This window comes from Pelobates fuscus, chromosome 3 (assembly GCF_036172605.1).
Source record: "Pelobates fuscus isolate aPelFus1 chromosome 3, aPelFus1.pri, whole genome shotgun sequence".
Taxonomy (NCBI): Eukaryota; Metazoa; Chordata; class Amphibia; order Anura; family Pelobatidae; genus Pelobates; species Pelobates fuscus.
Window position 1 is genome coordinate 418,368,088 of NC_086319.1, and position 26,575 is coordinate 418,394,662.

At 44.5% G+C, this 26,575-nt stretch overlaps 1 protein-coding gene across 1 annotated transcript; it reads right to left on the reverse strand.

The window, feature by feature from the left end:
* Window positions 1-243: 243 nt before the first annotated feature.
* Window positions 244-13,480, reverse strand: ENO3 (enolase 3). The gene is made up of 12 exons (XM_063449770.1): window positions 13,386-13,480; window positions 4,893-4,982; window positions 4,720-4,815; window positions 3,678-3,736; window positions 3,526-3,595; window positions 3,285-3,418; window positions 2,754-2,976; window positions 2,292-2,489; window positions 1,997-2,198; window positions 1,317-1,425; window positions 1,098-1,156; window positions 244-452 (listed from the first exon to the last, which is right to left on the reverse strand). Exons 2-12 carry the CDS (start codon window positions 4,975-4,977, stop codon window positions 383-385), a joined length of 1,305 nt encoding a protein of 434 aa, XP_063305840.1. The 5' UTR covers window positions 4,978-4,982; window positions 13,386-13,480; the 3' UTR covers window positions 244-382.
* Window positions 13,481-26,575: the final 13,095 nt, after the last annotated feature.

The window sequence follows — 26,575 nt, forward strand, 5'->3', positions numbered from 1 at the left end:
ACATGTATTGCCATATCCCATCACGCTCGGCCCGCCTGAAGTCTCAATCTGTAAGCTCTTGCCTCCTGTGTTGTCGTTGTTGTGTTTTATAGTTTGCACATGACTATTACTGCGAACAAATTCCAGAAACCAATAGAAAGGGTTATTTGTAGGATTTAATTCTTTACAGTTTATTCCAAAATTAACTTGGGGTTCAGTTGTGACATTTGACGTTGTGCAGTTTAAGGCTACGTTATCGAGCCCTGGTAGGTAAATCCTCTAAGCAGATGGTGTGCACAGTACTGCAGGAATGGACTTCTTTAAGTGTTGGCAAGAGCATTGCAAAGGATTCTGGGCTTCAGTTAGAATAGACATAGCTTCAATGTGGTGCTGCTGCCAGCGTTTACTTGGCGCGGGGGTTTCTGAAGTTACGACCAGCAAACTTAGCCTTATCTCCGAGCTCCTCTTCAATCCTGCGGGAGGAAAGGAAGTGGTGAGTCTGGTACAATGTATGTCAGGAGAGGCTGGCACTAATGCTGTATGTACCTGGTATGGTGTAGCAGTGTGTTAGGTTTGTAGTATTGTTATCTGCACTGTATCTTTGTGTGTGTGCATGGCATGGTGTAGCAGTGTGTTGCTGTCTGCACTGTACCTGTGTATGCATGGCATGGTGTAGCAGTGTGTTGCTGTCTGCACTATCTGTATGCATGGCATGGTGTAGCAGTGTGTTGCTGTCTGCACTATCTGTATGCATGGCATGGTGTAGCAGTGTGTTGCTGTCTGCACTGTATCTGTGTATGCATGGCATAGCAGTGTGTTGCTGTCTGCACTGTACCTGTGTATGCATGGCATGGTGTAGCAGTGTGTTGCTGTCTGCACTGTACCTGTGTATGCATGGCATGGTGTAGCAGTGTGTTGCTGTCTGCACTGTATCTGTGTATGCATGGCATGGTGCAGCAGTGTGTTGCTGTCTGCACTGTATCTGTGTATGCATGGCATGGTGTAGCAGTGTGTTGCTGTCTGCACTATCTGTGTGTTTATTAATGGCATGGTGTAGTGTAGTGTGTAGGATGCACACCTTGCTGTAGTGAAGTTGTTCAGACACTAGATATTCTTACCTCATGAGCTGGTTGTATTTAGAAAGTCTCTCTGACCGACATGGAGCTCCTGTCTTAATCTGTCCAGAAGAGAAATAACATGTGTGAAGAGAACGGAGTGGTGAGCTTAGTCTTTATCATTCCAATGTATCATGTCTTCCCACCGCACTCCCTCTCCTCTCCTCTCCTCGTCAATCAGTTCCTTTTTCCCATTTATTTCCATCCTTGCCCCTTTCTTACCTGTCCAGTACACAGTCCCACCACCAGGTCGGCAATAAATGTGTCTTCAGTCTCTCCAGAACGATGACTCACCATAACCCCCCATCCATTGGACTGAGCCAATTTACACCTGCAGAGATACTCGGTATCACTATATGTACAATTTATATCCACATTTATAAAGTGCCTAACAATGGCACCAATAGTTCCAGGTGGAATCCATCTTCCGTTTTATATACATTACTGATTGTGTGAACATTCACTCGTCAGTACTCCAAAAAAAGAGTATTACTACTGGGTAATCCTGAACGATGGGCACTTGGGTACTGACTAGGAAACATGCTCAAAACAACCGAAGATAATTAGAAGTGTGGCAGCATTGTGCTGTCTATACCAAGAGTACTGTTTGTAAATATTTGGATCTATTTTTCTCTCTGTAACATTTCATTGTGGTGACCGGACCATGAGATTAATGTCCATACGGGTAACTAACTCTACGATGGCTGGCAGGAGGCAGTTATACAGCCACTGGGGAAGTAGGGGTTAGTGCACTAGAGACATCACCAGCGACAGCAGATCAAGTGAGTTAAATGTGAAAAGGGACTAATTTCTATTCAATACATCCAGCTATGCACAGCCTTGAGTACAGCTTCCTTATTGGAGTTGACACAGGGTGACCAAGGTCCACATATTGTACTTACGCCTGGATGGACTCGGTGACTGAGCCAATCTGGTTGACTTTCAGGAGCAGACAATTACATGCTTTCTTTTCCACAGCCTGCTGGATTCTCTTGGGATTGGTGACAGTTAAATCATCTCCAACTATCTGGATATCAACTGTGCTCTGGAAACTCTTCCAAGTTTCCCAGTCATCCTGGTCAAATGGATCTTCAATGGAGACCACTGAAAGGGGAAACACCATCATAATAAAGTACTGTATGGGAGGGTCTGTCTCTCTTGCTCAACATCACTCTATGAGTACTGTGAACAACTTACCTGGGTATGACTTAATGAAGCTCTTATACAGATCTCCCAATTTCTCTCCTGAGATGTAACGAGTTGGGTCATCCGGGGATTTGAAGTCAAGGTCGTATTTGCCATTGCGGTAGAATTCCGAAGCAGCCACGTCCATACCAATGACAATCTTATCAGTGTAGCCAGCTTTCTCGATAGCTGATTTAAGTAGCTCCAAGGCTGTAGATCAGTGTTTTATAGTAGTTATTATTCATTGCCGACTTATATTACAAAAAGAGGCATATGTGAGAGGTAGCAGCAGCAGAGCAACCTTAGGTCAAGATAGGTTTCACTTTTCCCTTTTTATATACATGAATTTACTTGTACAGCAGGTAATATTCCTTTAGTCAACATTCATCCATCTGCGCACTTGATGTTACACCATTTATTATTTATTTAGTCCATGTTTGTATTATTAATATTCTTTCACAATGGCCTCCTTACCTTCATTGTTCTCCAGAATGTTGGGAGCGAATCCACCTTCATCACCGACATTGGTGGCATCCTTTCCATATTTGGCCTTTATGACATTTTTCAGGTTGTGGTAGACCTCTGCTCCAATACGCATTGCCTCCCGGAAAGTAGAGGCCCCTACGGGAAGGATCATGAACTCTTGCATGGCCAGCTTATTCCCTGCGTGTGAACCCCCGTTGATGACATTAAAGGCCTGGTGAGAGACAAATGCCATGAAGATGTTAACATAGGAGACAATACTAGGAGCAAAGGAGAAGGAACAGTGACATAATAAAAAAAGAAAGGAGAGAAAATAGTGACAGAATGAATACGGGGAGGTGAGGGAATAGTGATAGAATGAATAGAGGGAGAGGAGGGAATAGTGATAGAATGAATAGAGGGAGAGGAGGGAATAGTGATAGAATGAATAGAGGGAGGATGGAGGGACAGTAACAGAAAGAGTCGAGGAAGGAGATGGCACCGTTATAGGATAATGTAGGTATATTTAATAGCACTGCTCACAGGGACGGGTAGGATGAGGTCGGGGTTTCCGGCCAGGTCAGCGATGTGACGGTATAAGGGGACACCTTTCTCTGCTGCACCAGCCTTGCACACGGCCAGAGAAACACCCAGGATGGCATTAGCACCAAATTTAGCTGCAGGAGGACAATTAATCAGTGTGAATTTTTCTGCAGAGATACATCAACAAATGCAATATTGCACCTCTCTTCAATTCATGACTGTATCCCGCTCTGCTACTTACACTTATTTTCTGTCCCATCAAGTTCCAGCATCACTTTGTCAATCTTTTCTTGTTCCACAACACTAAGTTTCTAAAACGATAGAGCAGAAGTCAGACATTTATTTATAAACCCACCACCATTTATATTATTATACCTTCATTGATCCTCATACCTTCTCCAGCAAAGCTGGTACAATGGTCTTGTTGATGTGATCCACAGCCTTCAGAACACCTATGAGACATGGCAGATCGCAGGGCGTTAGACCAGAACTTCAGAGTGTCATCAGTTAAATTCCAAGAGATTCACAGATATAACCCTGAATCTGTCTGTCACTAGGTGAACCACATTTAACCTCCCCGGTCTAACAAGAGTTGCTTGACAAAACGATGGTGCAATCCCAATGCCAGTTTAAAATAACGACAGGTCAGAATAGCAGTTTCATCTCTGAAAATACAATATAACCAAGATTCTAGGGCCTTCAGTAGACAGGTGATTGTAAACTAGACAGGTGATTTGTTCAAAATATTCCCTTGCGTTTCATGGGCCCAGAACATGCTTAACCCCTTAAGGACCAAACTTCTGGAATAAAAAGGAATCATGACATGTCACACATGTCATGTGTCCTTAAGGGTTTAAGCAAGTTATGCAGAGAAACTAGAGGGATCAGCTCCACCTCTGAGCTTTGGGAATGTGGAATGTGGTCCAGCCGAGCTAGAGAAACCAACCTCAACTCTCCTCTTACTGCTAATAGCCCAAAATATGTTATCTAGTATTGTTCTAGTTCCAGTGACTCACAGGTCATGACTTACAAATTTCTCCCATCATTGTACCGTTTACCCCAAATCCTGAAATGTTTCATTTTCAGTTAGATAGTTTTATGCTGAACCTGCTCGCCCCTGGCACGGATCCCTATTCCACCAGTGTTGGGACCGCCCAGTTATAAGGCAATTCAGGAATCTCAGACATTGAATGACCCTTTCCTCCTGTCCCTATTTTTCTTCATCATATCATCATATTATGATCTGTCTACAGTGAAAAACATTCAATTTGCTATTTGCATATTGAAAAGAATCTTATCCCTCTTCCTTGGAGACCACATTGGCTCACATCTCATAATATGGACTTCCAAAACAAGCCATCTCTTGTATAACAAACCTGTCCATGAGATCACACAGTTACGCTACCAAATATTCGGCTCCATGCAATGGTCTCACCTTTGCCCAAATATCGGCTCTTGTCTCCATCCCTCAGCTCAAGAGCCTCATATATTCCAGTGGACGCCCCACTAGGCACAGCCGCCCGGAAGAGACCTGGAAGCAAAACGTATGTGTCACATCAAGACACTGAGAATTCCAGTCTACGTGTTACCAGCTGGACATTGACCAACCTTTGCCTGTGTACAGGTCAACCTCTACTGTAGGGTTTCCCCTGGAATCCAGGATCTCCCTGGCGTGGATCTTCTGGATGGACATGGTGCCTATAAGATAGAAAAAACGGTTTTATGGGGTTATTAAGCATCTTTAACCAGGTAAATGGATACACTGGTATACTAGAATATACTAAAGAAGGTAAGGGGAATGATTAAATTGGTGGGGAGCAGGGGAATGGATACACTTGAACACGGAATATGAACATACTACTCTGTATCATAATACTGAGTATCTATATGCTGATAACGAACATGCCATGCTGTATAATGATACTGAGTATCTATACACTGATAATGAACACAGCGCTCTGTATAATGATACTGAGTATCTATACGCTGATAATGAACAAGCCGCTCTGTATAATGATACTGAGTATATATACGCTGATAAGGAACACGCTGCACTGTATAATGATACTGAGTATCTATACACTGATAATGAACACACCACTCTGTATAATAATACTGAGTATCTATATGCTGATACTGAACACAGCGCTCTGTATAATGATACTGAGTATCTATAAGCAGATAATGAACACACCGCTCTGTATAATGATACTGAGTATCTATACACTGATAATGAACACACCCCTCTGTATAATGAGTATCTATACGCTGATAATGAACACACCGCTCTGTATAATGATACTGAGTATCTATACTCTGATAATGAACACACCGCTCTGTGTAATAATACCGAGTATCTATACGCTGATAATGAACACAGCGCTCTGTATAATGATGCTGAGTATCTATACACTGATAATGAACACACCGCTCTGTGTAATGATACTGAGTATCTATACGCTGATAATGAACACAGCGCTCTGTATAATGATACTGAGTATCTATACACTGATAATGAACACAGCGCTCTGTATAATGATACTGAGTATCTATACACTGATAATGAACACAGCGCTCTGTATAATGATACTGAGTATCTATACACTGATAGTGAACACACCGCTCTGTATAATGATACTGAGTATCTATACACTGATAGTGAACACACCGCTCTGTATAATGATACTGAGTATCTATACACTGATAATGAACACACCGCTCTGTATAATGATACTGAGTATGTATACATTGATAATGAACACCGCGCTCTGTATAATGATACTGAGTATCTATACACTGATAATGAACACAGCGCTCTGTATAATGATTCTGAGTATCCATACACTGATAATGAACACAGCGCTCTGTATAATGATACTGAGTATCCATACACTGATAATGAACACACCGCTCTGTATAATGATACTGAGTATCTATACACTGATAATGAACACACCGCTCTGTATAATGATACTGAGTATCTATACACTGATAATGAACATAGCGCTCTGTATAATGATACTGAGTATCTATATGGTGATAACAAACATGCCGCGCTATAGAATGATTCTGAGTATCTATACGCTGATAATTAACACACCGCTCTGTATAATGATACTGAGTATCTATACACTGATAATGAACACACCGCTCTGTATAATGATACTGAGTATCTATACACTGATAATGAACACACCGCTCTGTATAATGATACTGAGTATCTATACACTGATAATGAACACACCGCTCTGTATAATGATACTGAGTATCTATACGCTGATAATTAACACAGCGCTCTGTATAATGATGCTGAGTATCTATATGGTGATAACAAACATGCCGCGCTATAGAATGATACTTAGTATCTATACGCTGATAATTAACACACCGCTCTGTATAATGATACTGAGTATCTATACACTGATAATGAACACACCGCTCTGTATAATGATACTGAGTATCTATACGCTGATAATGAACACAGCGCTCTGTATAATGATACTGAGTATCTATACACTGATAATGAACACAGCGCTCTGTATAATGATACTGAGTATCTATACGCTGATAATGAACACAGCGCTCTGTATAATGAAACTGAGTATCTATACGCTGATAATGAACACAGCGCTCTGTATAATGATACCGAGTATCTATACACTGATAATGAACACAGCGCTCTGTATAATGATACTGAGTATCTATACACTGATAATGAACACACCGCTCTGTATAATGATACTGAGTATCTATACACTGATAATAAACACAGCGCTCTGTATAATGATACTGAGTATCTATACGCTGATAATGAACACAGCGCTCTGTATAATGATACTGAGTATCTATACACTGATAATGAACACACCGCTCTGTATAATGATACTGAGTATCTATACACTGATAATGAACACAGCGCTCTGTATAATGATACTGAGTATATATACGCTGATAATGAACACAGCGCTCTGTATAATAATACTGAGTATCTATACACTGATAATGAACACGCCGCTCTGTATAATGATACTGAGTATCTATACACTGATAATGAACACACCGCTCTGTATAATGATACTGAGTATCTATACACTGATAATAAACACAGCGCTCTGTATAATGATACTGAGTATCTATACGCTGATAATGAACAGAGCGCTCTGTATAATGATACTGAGTATCTATACACTGATAATGAACACGCCGCTCTGTATAATGATACTGAGTATCTATACACTGATAATGAACACACCGCTCTGTATAATGATACTGAGTATCTATACACTGATAATGAACACAGCGCTCTGTATAATGATACTGAGTATCTATACGCTGATAATGAACACAGCGCTCTGTATAATAATACTGAGTATCTATACACTGATAATGAACACGCCGCTCTGTATAATGATACTGAGTATCTATACACTGATAATGAACACGCCGCTCTGTATAATGATACAGAGTATCTATACACTGATAATGAACACAGCGCTCTGTATAATGATACTGAGTATATATACGCTGATAATGAACACAGCGCTCTGTATAATGATACTGAGTATCTATACGCTGATAATGAACAAGCCGCTCTGTATAATGATACTGAGTATATATACGCTGATAAGGAACACGCTGCACTGTATAATGATACTGAGTATCTATACACTGATAATGAACACACCACTCTGTATAATAATACTGAGTATCTATATGCTGATACTGAACACAGCGCTCTGTATAATGATACTGAGTATCTATAAGCAGATAATGAACACACCGCTCTGTATAATGATACTGAGTATCTATACACTGATAATGAACACACCCCTCTGTATAATGAGTATCTATACGCTGATAATGAACACACCGCTCTGTATAATGATACTGAGTATCTATACTCTGATAATGAACACACCGCTCTGTGTAATAATACCGAGTATCTATACGCTGATAATGAACACAGCGCTCTGTATAATGATGCTGAGTATCTATACACTGATAATGAACACACCGCTCTGTGTAATGATACTGAGTATCTATACGCTGATAATGAACACAGCGCTCTGTATAATGATACTGAGTATCTATACACTGATAATGAACACAGCGCTCTGTATAATGATACTGAGTATCTATACACTGATAATGAACACAGCGCTCTGTATAATGATACTGAGTATCTATACACTGATAGTGAACACACCGCTCTGTATAATGATACTGAGTATCTATACACTGATAGTGAACACACCGCTCTGTATAATGATACTGAGTATCTATACACTGATAATGAACACACCGCTCTGTATAATGATACTGAGTATGTATACATTGATAATGAACACCGCGCTCTGTATAATGATACTGAGTATCTATACACTGATAATGAACACAGCGCTCTGTATAATGATTCTGAGTATCCATACACTGATAATGAACACAGCGCTCTGTATAATGATACTGAGTATCCATACACTGATAATGAACACACCGCTCTGTATAATGATACTGAGTATCTATACACTGATAATGAACACACCGCTCTGTATAATGATACTGAGTATCTATACACTGATAATGAACATAGCGCTCTGTATAATGATACTGAGTATCTATATGGTGATAACAAACATGCCGCGCTATAGAATGATACTGAGTATCTATACGCTGATAATTAACACACCGCTCTGTATAATGATACTGAGTATCTATACACTGATAATGAACACACCGCTCTGTATAATGATACTGAGTATCTATACACTGATAATGAACACACCGCTCTGTATAATGATACTGAGTATCTATACACTGATAATGAACACACCGCTCTGTATAATGATACTGAGTATCTATACGCTGATAATTAACACAGCGCTCTGTATAATGATGCTGAGTATCTATATGGTGATAACAAACATGCCGCGCTATAGAATGATACTTAGTATCTATACACTGATAATGAACACACCGCTCTGTATAATGATACTGAGTATCTATACGCTGATAATGAACACAGCGCTCTGTATAATGATACAGAGTATCTATACACTGATAATGAACACAGCGCTCTGTATAATGATACTGAGTTTCTATACACTGATAATGAACACAGCGCTCTGTATAATAATACTGAGTATCAATACACTGATAATGAACACACTGCTTTGTATAATGATACTGAGTATCTACACACTGATAATGAACACAGCACTCTGTATAATGATACTGAGTATCTATACACTGATAATGAACACAGCGCTCTGTATAATGATACTGAGTATCTATACGCTGATAATGAACACAGCGCTCTGTATAATGAAACTGAGTATCTATACGCTGATAATGAACACAGCGCTCTGTATAATGATACCGAGTATCTATACACTGATAATGAACACAGCGCTCTGTATAATGATACTGAGTATCTATACACTGATAATGAACACACCGCTCTGTATAATGATACTGAGTATCTATACACTGATAATAAACACAGCGCTCTGTATAATGATACTGAGTATCTATACGCTGATAATGAACACAGCGCTCTGTATAATGATACTGAGTATCTATACACTGATAATGAACACAGCGCTCTGTATAATGATACTGAGTATATATACGCTGATAATGAACACAGCGCTCTGTATAATAATACTGAGTATCTATACACTGATAATGAACACGCCGCTCTGTATAATGATACTGAGTATCTATACACTGATAATGAACACACCGCTCTGTATAATGATACTGAGTATCTATACACTGATAATAAACATAGCGCTCTGTATAATGATACTGAGTATCTATACGCTGATAATGAACACAGCGCTCTGTATAATGATACTGAGTATCTATACACTGATAATGAACACGCCGCTCTGTATAATGATACTGAGTATCTATACACTGATAATGAACACACCGCTCTGTATAATGATACTGAGTATCTATACACTGATAATGAACACAGCGCTCTGTATAATGATACTGAGTATATATACGCTGATAATGAACACAGCGCTCTGTATAATAATACTGAGTATCTATACACTGATAATGAACACGCCGCTCTGTATAATGATACTGAGTATCTATACACTGATAATGAACACGCCGCTCTGTATAATGATACAGAGTATCTATACACTGATAATGAACACAGCGCTCTGTATAATGATACTGAGTATATATACGCTGATAATGAACACAGCGCTCTGTATAATGATACTGAGTATCTATACACTGATAATGAACACAGCGCTCTGTATAATGATACTGAGTATCTATATGGTGATAACAAACATGCCGCGCTATAGAATGATACTGAGAATGTTAATTCAGTGCAGACGTTGCCTACGTGAGACATTCTTATCATTGATCCCTAAATATCCCATGGGAGTCTTAATATAGCCCTGGGTAAAAGTCATTGAAGACAGAGAAAGGGCAGGATGATTATAGCATCAGGCAAAGGTCATCAAGGCAGAGAGACTCTGCCAGACTCCACACAGCCGCCTACACTATGGATACATTATACCATAACCATAATAAGGGTACACAGCGCCGTGTACATTGCAATTCAAGTTACCAGCTCCTCAAGTGCCTGTTAGTCAGTGAAGGCAGAATACGCAATGTGATATAACGTATCTTATCATGCACAGGGCTCCATAGCAGCCAGCTAGAGGGCATTGGACAGCACACGTACATTGCAGACAGCGGCAGTGCCAGCCTCCCCTCTCACTCTCTACTACACCATGCCATGTATACACAGCACAGGTACAGCGCAGACAGCAGCAGTGCCAGCCTCCCCTCGCACACTACTACACCATGCCATGTATACACAGCACAGGTACAGCACCGACAGCGGCAGTGCCAGCCTCCCCTCGCACACTACTACACCATGCCATGTATACACAGCACAGGTACAGCACAGACAGCGGCAGTGCCAGCCTCCCCTCACACACTACTACACCATGCCATGTATACACAGCACAGGTACAGCACCGACAGCGGCAGTGCCAGCCTCCCCTCGCACACTACTACACCATGCAATGTATACACAGCACAGGTACAGCGCAGACAGCAGCAGTGCCAGCCTCCCCTCGCACACTACTACACCATGCCATGTATACACAGCACAGGTACAGCACAGACAGCGGCAGTGCCAGCCTCCCCTCACACACTACTACACCATGCCATGTATACACAGCACAGGTACAGCATCGACAGCGGCAGTGCCAGCCTCCCCTCGCACACTACTACACCATGCCATGTATACACAGCACAGGTACAGCGCAGACAGCAGCAGTGCCAGCCTCCCCTCGCACACTACTACACCATGCCATGTATACACAGCACAGGTACAGCACAGACAGCGGCAGTGCCAGCCTCCCCTCACACACTACTACACCATGCCATGTATACACAGCACAGGTACAGCACCGACAGCGGCAGTGCCAGCCTCCCCTCGCACACTACTACACCATGCCATGTATACACAGCACAGGTACAGCACAGACAGCGGCAGTGCCAGCCTCCCCTCACACACTCCTACACCATGCCATGTATACACAGCACAGGTACAGCACAGACAGCGGCAGTGCCAGCCTCCCCTCGCACACTACTACACCATGCCATGTATACACAGCACAGGTACAGCACAGACAGCGGCAGTGCCAGCCTCCCCTCACACACTCCTACACCATGCCATGTATACACAGCACAGGTACAGCACAGACAGCGGCAGTGCCAGCCTCCCCTCGCACACTACTACACCATGCCATGTATACACAGCACAGGTACAGCACAGACAGCGGCAGTGCCAGCCTCCCCTCACACACTACTACACCATGCCATGTATACACAGCACAGGTACAGCACAGACAGCGGCAGTGCCAGCCTCCCCTCACACACTCCTACACCATGCCATGTATACACAGCACAGGTACAGCACAGACAGCGGCAGTGCCAGCCTCCCCTCGCACACTACTACACCATGCCATGTATACACAGCACAGGTACAGCACAGACAGCGGCAGTGCCAGCCTCCCCTCACACACTACTACACCATGCCATGTATACACAGCACAGGTACAGCACCGACAGCGGCAGTGCCAGCCTCCCCTCACGCACTACTACACCATGCCATGTATACACAGCACAGCTACAGCACAGACAGCGACAGTGCCAGCCTCCCTCACACACTACTACACCATGCCATGTATACACAGCACAGGTACAGCACCGACAGCGGCAGTGCCAGCCTCCCCTCGCACACTACTACACCATGCCATGTATATACAGCACAGGTACAGCACAGACAGCGGCAGTGCCAGCCTCCCCTCACACACTACTACACCATGCCATGTATACACAGCACAGGTACAGCACAGGTACAGCACAGACAGCGGCAGTGCCAGCCTCCCCTCACACACTACTACGCCATGCCATGTATACACAGCACAGGTACAGCACAGACAGCGGCAGTGCCAGCCTCCCCTCACACACTACTACGCCATGCCATGTATACACAGCACAGGTACAGCACAGACAGCGGCAGTGCCAGTCTCCTCTCACACACTACTACACCATGCCATGTATATACAGCAAAGGTACAGCACAGACAGCGGCAGTGCCAGCCTCCCCTCACTCACTACTACACCATGCCATGTATACACAGCACAGGTACAGCACAGACAGCGGCAGTGCCAGCCTCCCCTCACACACTACTACACCATGCCATGTATACACAGCACAGGTACAGCACAGACAGCGGCAGTGCCAGCCTGCCCTCACACCCACTACTACACCATGCCATGTATACACAGCACAGGTACAGCACAGACAGCGGCAGTGCCAGCCTCCCCTCACACACTACTACACCATGCCATGTATACACAGCACAGGTACAGCGCAGACAGCGGCAGTGCCAGCCTCCCTTCACACAGTACTACATCAGTAAATATATAAACATGTACAAAAAACACAGCACATAATCTCAGCTGTCAGTTCATACTAATTCAGAAGGAATGTAAAATTAGACAGCTACATCTAATTTCTACATAAAGCTACAAACATTGTCGTGGCTCTCACCTGAGGGTCTGTGGCTGGGAGGAAGGCAGAGTGTCTGCAGGGCTGTGGACCCACTTTATATAGTGTGTGGGTGGGCACAGACAGGGAGATCGAGGGGCTGGGCACAGTGACACGGAGAAGGCTGGGGAGTTCACACAGACACTGAATGTACACAGTAACACACACTCATATAGTTCTAGGTGTTGTCTCTTCCTTGAGGTCTCACAAGATATGGCTATTCATTGTCCTCTGTTGAATAATTACCAATAAGAGTATTGGATAGAATATCATATAGTAACCAGATATCAGCTCAGTATATCCTGAATATGCTATCAGAGAGGAGTCCTCACCCAAAAACCTCAGCCTAACCCCCCTCAACTCAGGAGGAACCTTTATTCTATTGACTTCCAGCAGTTGTCAGCTGATATTGATTCAAAACTGCTATCCATCCCTTCCCTCTCCTGTCCCTCACTGGCCATCTCCACATATAACACGACCCTCACCTCTGCCTTTAACGCTGAAGCCCCGCTCCAAACATGCACCTCGAGGAGGGCACGCCCCCAACCATGGCATACTAAATCAACACGCTACCTGCAAAGATGCTCGCATGGTGCTGAACGCTCCTGGAGGAAGTCCCGCACCCAGGCAGACTATCTTCATTATAGATTCATGTTGCTTTCATACAGCGCAGCCCTTGCCCTCGCTAAACAGTCCTATTTTTCCGCTCTCATTAGTTCATGTTCCCGCAACCCCAGGCGTCTCTTTGACACCTTTAATTCCCTTCTTCGCCCTGCTGTGGCCACCCCCCAAACTAACCTTACAGCCGATAGCTTTGCATATTACTTTACTGACAAGATTGAACAGCTAAGGAAAGAATTCTCCCCACCCTGCCGTTCTCTTTATCAACCACACGTAGATTATGCCTTTCCTACCCTTCAGACTTTCTCCCCGGCAACTGACCAAGAGGTGGCTGCTCTTCTCCTTTCCTCTCGCCCCACCACTTGCCCACTCGATCCTGTCCCATCTCACCTTATCAGATCTCTCTCCCCATGTCTCGTGCCTTCCTTAACGCACATCTTCAATTGCTCTCTCTCTTCTGGCGTTGTCCCTGCTGACCCCAAACATTCAACTGTAGTACCTGTGGCAGTCTGCCAAGGTATCACTGCCACGGATATCCTTTATCCCATATAGACAAGCAAATAATCCCACAGGTAAAATATAACTGATGTAGCATAACGCCCACACATGAACCGAGGCTTAATGCTGGGAGAAGACTGTTTAATGGAAGTACAGCATCAAATGTATACAGTCAGTAATCTCATTATTTTAATGGGGAAAGGAATAGGAACTCAGAGAGTCACGATAACTGTGGCAAGAAAAAGGGGGTAACCCTAAGTAAGTAGTGATTAAATAGGAAGGTGCTTGCCTACAGGTGCCAATGGGTTAAAACATAACATTTAATACATTCGATTAAAAGCTTGCCGTCGAAAGTCAGCAAATAAACCAAAAACTATTATAAAATTATTATAAAATTCTAAAACTATTAATAGTGTAGAGCAAAGGACAAAAAGAAAAATGTATAAAAAAAAAAAAATCAAAAAAAGGACTATTGTAGAATAATCCTAATTATTACTGGGATTCCAGCATGAGTCCAAGTGTAAGTAATTAGTAGTGTACATTTAGAAATGCCAGTGAAAATGAAGCTGGCCATTCCAAAAGACACAAAGTATCAATAGAGTAAATATAACCACTGACTATAGTTTAGTATACTATTGTATCAGTTTCCCCTGAAGAGCCGCCTTAATGGCGAAACGCGTGTCGGGGCTCTACTCTGCACTATACTCTCACGATTACTTCAAGACATTAGTTTTTTTCATTAGATTTTAGACACTATGTCCTCTGCGAGGGGCATTTGCATGACTTTCTTTTTCCCAAACTATTGCTTACCTTAGACTAGCAGACCGAGCACAGTTACACTGATAGTTCCCCTCAAGGGAAACTGATACAATAGTATACTAAACTATAGTCAGTGGTTATATTTTACTCTATTGATACTTTGTGTCTCTTAGTATTGTCAGCTTCATTTTCACTGGCATTTCTAAATGTACACTACTAATTACTTACACTTGGACTCATGCTGGAATCTCAGTAATAATTAGGATTATTCTACAATAGTCCCTTTTTTTTATTTTCTTTATACATTTTTCTTTTTGTCCTTTGCTCTACACTATTAATAGTTTTAGAATTGTATAATAATTTTTGGTTTATTTGCTGACTTTCAACAGCAAGCTTTTAATCGAATTTATTAAATGTTATGTTTTAACTAATTGACACCTGTAGGCAAGCACCTTCCTATTTAATTACAGTCAGTAAACTCCTCCCCTGTGCCTGAGAGATAATTAAGTCAGGAACTGTACAAACCCAATTATCTCCAGGGACAGAAAAGTATATACATTTCAGAACACCCCAAACGTAACCCCAAAATACATGGAAACCCCACACACCTCACAGCCCTGGATAGCTGGGATCTGGGCAAACAAAATATAAAAAAAATCACCCAGGTCCGTTTGGTAGTTTTGGATTGCCATCGCGGGGAAGTTTTGACCAGTCTGCCACAAGGTTGAAGCTGAAGTTGAAGTTGTGGCAAGAGCCGCTGTTCGTGGGGTTTTGTACAAAAAGCAGATCAGTAGAGTATGCTTCCTGTGTTCGGTAGTATATATCTCCTGAACGGCATTTGTGTAGGTGAAGGGGAATGGGGATGGGCAGCAGGTCCATGATGACCGGGGTTCGCAGGAGTGCCTGGCCGCAATGAGTTCCAGGCACTCGACGATCAAGTCCCGCTGCCTGCATTCATAAGTAAAAATGGCCGCCATCCATTGTCCTAAACAAGTGTGTTCGCATGCATGAAATGACGGCCACCCAGTGGAGAATTTAATTAATTTGTTCTGTTGTGGTTTTCGTACAAGATACTTAACGTTCCACGTTCTAATGGGTCTCTGGGGTGGTCTCAGTTTGGGAACCGAACAAAATAAAATTGAGCATGAATACAGACAACAAAAAGGAGCTGAAAGTCATGGGGTATTCCTTCACAGTACCTATCCTGAAAAAAACATCTCTCGACCTGTCCTCCCCCTCTAACTATCATCCCATATCCCTTCTCCCTTTTTCCTCAAAGCTTCTGGAAAGACTTTACCCGTGTGTCTCACTTCCTCAGTTCCAACTCTCTCCTTGACCCCCTTCAATCTGGCTTCTGCCCTCTCCACTCCACTGAGACTGCTCTTATCAAAGTTACTAATGACCTAATCGCAGCTAAATCCAAAGGCCACTACTCCATACTAATTCTTCTTGACCTCTGCTGCCTTTGACATCATTGATCATGCTCTCCTTCTTTAAACTCTTCAATCACTCGGTCTCTGTGACTCTGTCCTCTCATGGTTTTCTTCTTATCTCTCCCAACGCTCATTCAGTATCTCCTTTTCTAATGATACCTCCTCCCCTCATCCTGTCTCAGTTGGCTCTGTCCTTGGTCCCCTTCTATTTTTTCTTTCTATTGCCTCTCTTGGCAAACTTATTACCTTATTTGGATTCCACTACCACCTGTACGCTGATGACACCCAGATATATCTCTCTTTTCCCCTGCCGTCATGCAACGTGTCACTGTTGCCTTCTTTCCATCTCTGACTGGATGTCCTCCTGCTTTCTGAAACTCAATCTCTCTAAAACTGAGCTCCTTGTCCTTCCTCCTCCTAATACTGATCCTCCTCTTTCGCTCTCCCTTCAAGTTAGTGGTATCCACATAAGTCCATCCTTGTAAGCGCACTGTCTTGGCGTCATACTTTATTCTGACCTCACCTTTGAGCCTCACATCCAGTATGTTACCAAATCCTGTAGATACATCTTAAAAACATAGACCGCATCCATCCCTTTCTTACACCAGATACTACCAAGGAGCTTGTCCATGCTCTAGTAGCCCTCTCCTAATTGGTCTTCCCAGAAGCCGTATTGCCCCGCTACAGTCTGTAATGAATGCTGCCGCCAGACGGATTTTCCTCTCTAGTCGGTCCTCTCACACCTCACCCCTCTGTCAGTCCTTACATTGGCTTCCTGTATCCTATAGGAGTCAATTCAAAGAGCTAACCCATACCTATTGTAACGGATCGACGGGAACCCCGACTGGGTACCTCCGTTGAAGGATGCTCCTAGCGCTTCCAGAGGACTCCAAGCACTGCAGCAGACACCACAACCACCGAACCGGAGAAGCATACGAATGCTCTCAAGCATATGAATGCTGTAAACAGCTGAACAGGAAAAGCATACAATCAGCTTACACTCCTGGCAATCAGCATACAATCCAATTCCCCCAATAACGAGACGACACTTCGTTTTGAGGTCAAGCAGAACTAACTGTACTGGCACATGCAGCCTCTTTTATTCCCAATCCACAAACATAGTACTGCCCACAGGGTTTTACAGAACAACCAATAAATAGGTACAGTACACACATACACTCCCACACAAAAAGGAAACCTGTGCTAGAACCCAGGAAGTGACCTCTAGTGGCTGTCTAATAGACAGCCACTAGAGGTGGAGTTAACCCTGCGATGTAAATATTGCAGTTTATGAAAAACTGCAATAATTACACTTGCAGGGTTAAGGGTAGTGGGAGTTGGCACCCAGACCACTCCAATGAGCAGAAGTGGTCTGGGTGCCTGGAGTGTCCTTTTAATGCAGATTCCGCAGAACATATACAGATTATATAAAAAATAATTACGGTATAATGTGTCCCCTGTTTAAAGCTACTGCACGATGTCTTTGTGCACCAAATACCGGCGAGATGGCACCGTGTAGAAACAGTGTCTGTGAGTTAAAATGGCCGCCATCTATTGTTCTCACCATGTGCTTCATCCATTGTTCTCACCATGTGCCTCTGATACATGAAATGGTGGCCACCCAGTAACTCCACAGTATGTCCCCAGATGGTTCTTAAAGGGCCAGTAGCAGCATAATACAATACAACATGCCCAAATCCTGTATTTAAAAGGGTCAAATCTCCCAAGGGCCATAGTCAGCAGGCAGGAGGCGGGCAAACAGGCTTCTCCAATGCCCAGTGGCGAGGTTGGTTCCGCCACAACTATAAAGCACTGAACAATCTTAGCCCTTCTAATATCTCTTCACAGATCCGTAGGTCTCTCTGCTCCGCCCATGACCTTCTTCTGTCCGCTGCTTGCACCCAACTCGCGCTTGCAGGACTTCTTGCGGGCGGCTCCCTTCCTATGGAATAGCCTGCCTCCCCCCATCAGACTCTCCCCTAGTCTTTAATCGTTTAAGATGTGCCTTAAAACCCATCTCTTTAGGAAAGCTTATGGCCTCCCAGAGTAACCTCTACCTCACATACCTGTCTCTTGCTCTCTCCTATAGGGCAGTGCTTTACTCTCTCCTCCAGCTCTGCTTCACTCCCACCCTATTTGATTGATATTTCCTGTCCTAACGTGTCTTATACCCAACCTCCTATAGACTGTAAGCTTGTTTGAGCAGGGTCCTCTTCAACCTATTGTTCCTCTAAGTTTTCTTGTAATTTTATAACATGACAGGAGGCTTCATATTTGCTTAAGCCTCTCTTTACTAGAACTCCACAGCAGCACATTAACATAGAGAGAAATATCCAATCAGAAAAAAGTAGGGAAACCATAAAAGGCCCCTCCCAACCAACTACTGCCTCTTTCTTTGCTGCTCCACATCAAGCACAGGTCAGAGTACCACTGCCTCCTGTTCCATATGGGTTGATGTGGGACACTTTATATATTATTTGATTACTGTATATTGTAATTCTGTGGTAGTATTGGGGTTTGGTTTTGATTTATTTTCTTGAGCTTTGGGCTGGTTTGGTTTATACTTGTATTGTGGGTTTGGGGGATCAGTTTCTCCCCTCTGCCTCTCCCCAGCTTGCATTTCTCACCCTTTCTATTTTCTGCATTGCTCGCGTTCGCCGGGGAGCGCCTCTGTGCGCTGCCCACCGTTGTCCGACCGCCAGGGCCGCGGAGTACGGCAGCCCCTCGTGTAAGCTCCCGCTCGCCAACACTGTTCCACCGAGTGGGAGCCGCTAGTGCCGGTTTCGCGGCTGTGGGCGGCGTGTGCGGAGGGAGAGCGCAGGTCGGCCATGTGGGAGCGACGGCTTCCGGCCTCACCTCGTTCCACCTCGTGTCCTTTCTGTAAACACTGAGGTGATGCGTTTCTGGCCGCCCACTACATATTCTCTGTGTGGCCTTCTGGGGTTGAGCTGGGCACAAGTTTGCTCCTTTCTGTGCACTGTAATTGAGTTACACGTTTCTTTAGATTGGGTCTCCTGTCTATTTTCATACAGCCCCTGGGCCTTGCCTGTGGGGCCAAGGTTTTTGTAGGGGGAGGTCCATCTAAGGGATACACATTCTCCTTTCTATTTGGGCCTTTTCCTTGCCTTCCATTTTTTTGCCACCATTTGTAGCTTACTGTTGGTATTGATATTAAAGGTATTTCTCTCATTCCTGCGTGCACTGCTCCTGGACTGACTTCTGTAGTCTTTGTAGCTCTGCCTGGCGATTATTTACTCACACTGATTGGCCTGCTTTGCCTGTGCCCCATTGATTGGCCTGCTCTGTCTGTGCCCCTCGATTGGCCTGCCTTGTCTGTGCCCCTTGATTTGGCCTGCGCTGTCTGTGCCATTACCTCTGAACGCACGGCCTAAGTGCTACATACTCATGCTTGTGCCTGTATGCACTGCCCAACTTGCCGCTGCCACTATATGGGGTGCTACCCCAATTATTCTGCTGGTGACACCTGTTCTCTGTGCCCCTTGGTGTCACATCACCTACGACTCCCTGACTATAGAGCTCTCTACCAAAGATCAGAATTTGCAGGCGATTAATGCGGCGGTGGCCGCCTCCGTGGAAAAGGCCCTGGCTAGGGCCCTCCCTCAAGCACAACCAGAGTGGGGTGCTAGAGGGACCCCCCAAACGGCAGATGACTCGTCAGACTCTCCTAGACAAGAGCAGGCAGTTGCGCAGACATGCTATTGGAAGGGTGAAGGCCCTGAACCATGCTCCCAGAAGGACGCATGCCTTTGAGGTTGGGAGCCACCTGCGCAACCAGCTCCACGGGGATTGTGGGATCGTTTGCAATTCGGAGTCTGGCGAGCCACCTTTCAGATTGCTGCACCCTCCTCTGGATAGACAATGTCTCGGCAGTGCAATACATCAACCACTTGGGAGGAGCCCGTCTCGGACGCTCTCTGAGGTGACGAAGGAGATTTACAGCTTCTGCTTCCAGCGCAACATCACCCTCCAGGCGGAGTATCTGCCGGGGGAGTCGAACCTGACGGCGGATTGGTTCTCCAGACATTGGAGGGACGCCAGCGATTGGAAACTCTTTCCTCGAGATCGCGGACCAAAGAGGTCCGTTCATGGTGGACCTTTTCGCCTCCCGGATGAATTATCAGGTCCCAACCTACTTCAGCTGGCTCTCGGATCCAGCATGCTCATCGGTGGACGCTTTCCTGCAAGTGTGGCCTTCATGGGGAACTTATGCGTTTTCACCGTTTGCTATGATACCCAGGGTATTGTTGCAAGTTCTACGTCAACATGTGTCTTTGGTGTTGCTGACTCTGCTATGGCAGAGTCAAGCCTGGTTTCCGGAGCTCCTGGATCCACTGCTCCTGCCATCCTCTCTGATGCTCCTCTCGAACTCCCGGGGCAATCCTCATCCCCTCGTGATGGACGGCCACCTGCGCTTGGTAGCCTGGACTCTTTCAGGGGAGCCTGGAATTTCAAGGCATTATCGCAGTCTGCTAAGGACCTCCTCTGGGACTCATGGGCCCCTGGAACTAGGAGATTCTTTATGGGCCCTGTAACCAGCGTTCTGAACGTTCTGTTTGACCTGGGATGCTCGTATCGTTTGGTTAATGTGGCAAGATTGGCAATTTCGGCGGCCCACATACTGCTTAGAGGTTTTCACATTGGTCAGGATAGACTTCTCCATGGTATGAGACTGTCGTGACCGCCGATGCCTAAGTTTTCCTCTCTCTGGGACGTACACGCGTTTTGTCGTTCATCCGGGATTCAACTTTCGGCCAAACCTGCCCTCTTATTATGCCATATTTCTTTTTGACATGTTTCAGATGTCTGGGCCTTTGATGTCGACGCCTTTTCTTTCTCTCCAGGAGGGGTCACCTTCAGGGTGTCTAGACGTACTAAGTCAGATTCGACTGCTATTTTTTACCCATATTTCCGCGACTCGCCTAGGCTCGGTTGGATAACTTGCATGAAGTAAATTAACATAGGGTAGTTCCATAGGTAATGGTTAACATTCAGAAAGGAGGTATCTAAACCAGCTTAGAAGGCTCTCAGGAGCTACTGACACCCCAACTTTACTATATACTATTACAACAACACCCCCTTATACCATAACACCAACACAATACTATCACACCATCACTTAATACTATCATGCCAACACTCTAATACTATAACACCAACACTCCCTGATATGAGAACACCAATACACTAATTCTATACACCAACACAATACTATCACACCATCACCTAATACAATCACACCATCACTCTAATACTAACACACCATCACCCTAATACTATCACACCATCACCTAATACTATCATGCTAACACTCTAATACTATAACACCAACACTCCCTGATATTAGAACACCAATAGCCAAATTCTATACACCAACACAATACTATCACACCATCACCCTAATACTATCACACCATCACCTAATACTATCATGCCAACACTCTAATACTATAACACCAACACTCCCTGATATTAGAACACCAATACCCCAATTATATACACCAACACAATACTATCACACCATCACTCTAATACTAACACACCATCACCTAATAATATCATGCCAACACTCTAATACTATAACACCAACACTCCCTGATATTAGAACACCAATACCCCAATTCTATACACCAACACAATACTATCACACCATCACCCTAATACTATCACACCATCACCTAATACTATCATGCCAACACTCTAATACTATAACACCAACACTCCCTGATATTAGAACACCAATACCCCAATTCTCTACACCAACACAATACTATCACACCATCACCCTAATACTATTACACCATCACCTAATACTATCATGCCAACACTCTAATACTATAACACCAACACTACCTGATCTTATAACACCAATACCCCAATTCTATACACCAACACAATACTATCACACCATCACCTAATACTATCATGCCAACACTTGTGACGAAGTGCCCTTCGCCACTTGTGCTTGGAGAGGACTAATGGCTAGCCTTTTGCCTTGTGACTATGGCCCCGGGGAGTTATTGCCATTTAAAAGCCTCTATTTATGTTTACTGTACTTTTGAGACTGTTTCTGGCCCTTTAAATGGTATTGCTACAATTCTGCACTTTTGCTATGGCACTTCAGATGCAAACAAAGTGCCAAAGTAGTCGAAGGGACCGCCGTTCGTGCATACGAACACGTGGCAGCGGCCATTTTAATTTAGCCGAACGCAGTCAGCAATGTTTTGCCGTCGCGTTCATGGAACAAAAATTGGATATGTGACGGCACGAACACCGCTGAACTTCTACCTTCTCTGTCACTTCGGCACTTCGACAGTGGTCGAACAGCGATCGACTATACGAATGCCATATTACGATGACTTATTTGCACGAACGGCCGTCGTTACAGTTAGTTATACTGGGTGGGTTTATATTATTAAAGAGACACTCCAGGCTACCACACACATTAGATGCACTGTTTAGGTTAGGTTACAGTTAGTTATACTGGGTAGGTTTAAATTATTAAAGGGACACTCCAGGCTCCCACACACGTTAGATGCACTGTGTAGGTTAGGTCACAGTTAGTTATACTAGGTGGGTTTATATTATTAAAAGGATACTCCAGGCTCCCACACACATTAGGTGCAATGTGTAGGTTAGGTTACAGTTAGTTACACTGGGTGGGTTTATATTATTAAAGGGACACTCCAGGCTCCAACACACGTTAGGTGTACTGTGTAGGTTAGGTTACAGTTATACTGGGTGGGTTTAGATTATTAAAGGGACACTCCAGGCTCCCACACACGTTAGATGCACTGTGTAGGTTAGGTTACAGTTATACTGGGTGGGTTTAGATTATTAAAGGGACACTGCAGGCTCCCACACACACGTTAGATGCACTGTGTAAGTTAGGTTACAGTTAGTTATACTGGGTGGGTTTATATTATTAAAGAGACACTCCAGGCTACCACACACGTTAGATGCACTGTGTAGGTTAGGTTACAGTTAGTTATACTGGGTGGGTTTATATTATTAAAGGGACACTCCAGGCTCCCACACACGTTAGATGCACTGTGTAGGTTAGGTTACAGTTAGTTATACTGGGTGGGTTTATATTATTAAAGGGACACTCCAGGCTCCCACACACGTTAGATGCACTGTGTAAGTTAGGTTACAGTTAGTTATACTGGGTGGGTTTATATTATTAAAGGGACACTCCAGGCTCCCACACATGTGACCTCCATTTTGCCAATGACCTTATCTTGTCCTCTGACTCCAGAATCACTATATCTCTCACGTGCAGGGCATCTCGTGGACTGTATGGAATGCTCTTTCCTTTAAGAATTTACCCTGGTCTCCAATCCTTTATAGGAGACCATTGAATAAAATATTGCAAATCACCAATTACTTGTATTAAGCTTTTTCAAGTGATTGTCTGTTTTTTTAAATTGATATAAAATATTTAACGGATTGTCTGTATGTATCTCTGTCTGTCCATCTTTCAGTCTGTTTGTCTGTATGTGTCTCTGTCTGTCCATCTTTCAACCTGTTAGTCTGTCTGTCTGTCCATCTTTCAGTCTGTCTGTCTGTCTGTATAGCTGATCCAGATATCTAGCTGAGTGTCCATTGACTCGTAGCCTCCTGTCCCCTGTTTACCCTTGGCAGAGGTCAGCTAAGTCTCCTGTTACCTCTGTCCTTTAGCATTGCTCAGGAATGAGGGTGAAGGAGGGGGCTCAGTGCTCCCTGACCTTAAACTGGGATAATAATAGCCCTATGCAGCTGCCCTTTCCTTAACCACAGACCTTCAACCCCATCAACCCCATCTCTGCCTATCTCTTACACTGCATGTCTCTCTGTATGTCACATCTCTGCCTGTCTCTTACACTGCATGTCTCTCTGTATGTCACATCTCTGCCTGTCTCTTACACTGCATGTCTCTCTGTATGTCACCATCTCTGCCTGTCTCTCTGTATGTCACCATCTCTGTCTGTCTCTCTGTATGTCACATCTCTGCCTGTCTCTCACACTGCGTCTCTCTGAATGTCACCATCTCTGCCTGTCTCTCACACTGCGTCTCTCTATATGTCACCATCTCTGCCTGTCTCTCACACTGCGTCTCTCTATATGTCACCATCTCTGCCTGTCTCTAACACTGCGTGTCTCTCTGCCTGTCTCTCACACTGCATGTCTCTCTGTATGTCACCATCTCTGCCTGTCTCTCTGTATGTCACCATCTCTGCCTGTCTCTTACACTGCATGTCTCTCTGTATGTCACATCTCTGCCTGTCTCTCACACTGCGTCTCTCTATATGTCACCATCTCTGCCTGTCTCTCACACTGCGTCTCTCTATATGTCACCATCTCTGCCTGTCTCTAACACTGCGTGTCTCTCTGCCTGTGTCTCACACTGCATGTCTCTCTGTACGTCACCATCTCTGCCTGTCTCTCACACTGCATGTCTCTCTGTATGTCACCATCTCTGCCTGTCTCTCTGTATGTCACCATCTCTGCCTGTCTCTTACACTGCATGTCTCTCTGTATGTCACCATCTCTGCCTGTCTCTCTGTATGTCACCATCTCTGCCTGTCTCTCTGTATGTCACCATCTCTGCCTGTCTCTTACACTGCATGTCTCTCTGTATGTCACCATCTCTGCCTGTCTCTCTGTATGTCACCATCTCTGCCTGTCTCTCACACTGCGTCTCTCTATATGTCACCATCTCTGCCTGTCTCTCACACTGCGTCTCTCTATATGTCACCATCTCTGCCTGTCTCTCACACTGCGTCTCTCTATATGTCACCATCTCTGCCTGTCTCTAACACTGCGTGTCTCTCTGCCTGTGTCTCACACTGCATGTCTCTCTGTACGTCACCATCTCTGCCTGTCTCTCACACTGCATGTCTCTCTGTATGTCACCATCTCTGCCTGTCTCTTACACTGCATGTCTCTCTGTATGTCACCATCTCTGCCTGTCTCTCTGTATGTCACCATCTCTGCCTGTCTCTCACACTGCGTCTCTCTAAATGTCACCATCTCTGCCTGTCTCTAACACTGCATGTCTCTCTGCCTGTGTCTCACACTGCACGCCTCTCTGTATGTTACCATCTCTGCCTGTCTCTTACACTGCATGTCTCTCTGTATGTTACCATCTCTGCCTGTCTCTTATACTGCATGTCTCTCTGTATGTCACCATCTCTGCCTGTCTCTTACACTGCATGTATCTCTGTATGTTACCTTCTCCGCCTGTCTCTTACACTGCATGTCTCTCTGTATGTAACCTTCTCCGCCTGTCTCTTACACTGAGTGTCTCTCTGCCTGTCTCTCGCACTGCATGTCTTTCTGTATGTCACCATCTCTATCTGTCTCTCACACTGCGTGTCTCTCTGTATGTTACCATCTCTACCTGTCTCTCACACTGAGTGTCTCTCTGCCTGTCTCTCACACTGCATGTCTCTCTGTATGTTACCATCTCTGCCTGTCTCTTACACTGCATGTCTCTCTGTATGTCACAATCTCTGCCTGTCTCTCGCACTGTGTGTCTCTCTGCCTGTCTCTCTCACTGAGTGTCTCTCTGCCTGTCTCTCACACTGAGTGTCTCTCTGCCTGTCTCTCACACTGAGTGTCTCTCTGCCTGTCTCTGTCACTGAGTGTCTGTCTGTCTCTCTCACTGCCTGTCTCTCTGCCTGTCTCTCTCACTGAGTGTCTCTCTGCCTGTCTCTCTCACTGAGTGTCTCTCTGCCTGTCTCTCACACTGAGTGTCTCTCTGCCTGTCTCTCACACTGAGTGTCTCTCTGCCTGTCTCTGTCACTGAGTGTCTGTCTGTCTCTCTCACTGTGTGTCTCTCTGCCTGTCTCTCTCACTGAGTGTCTCTCTGCCTGTCTGTCA

Bases quoted from the DNA above. Each gene is read 5' to 3' on its own strand.
- ENO3 (XM_063449770.1), bottom strand. From the start codon at position 4,977: ATGTCCATCCAGAAGATCCACGCCAGGGAGATCCTGGATTCCAGGGGA. The intron at 3,737-4,719 runs GTGAGACCATTG...CATGTCTCATAG, and splicing joins GAGCCGATATTTGGGCAAAG to GTGTTCTGAAGGCTGTGGAT. The intron at 3,596-3,677 runs GTATGAGGATCA...CTATCGTTTTAG, and splicing joins TACCAGCTTTGCTGGAGAAG to AAACTTAGTGTTGTGGAACA.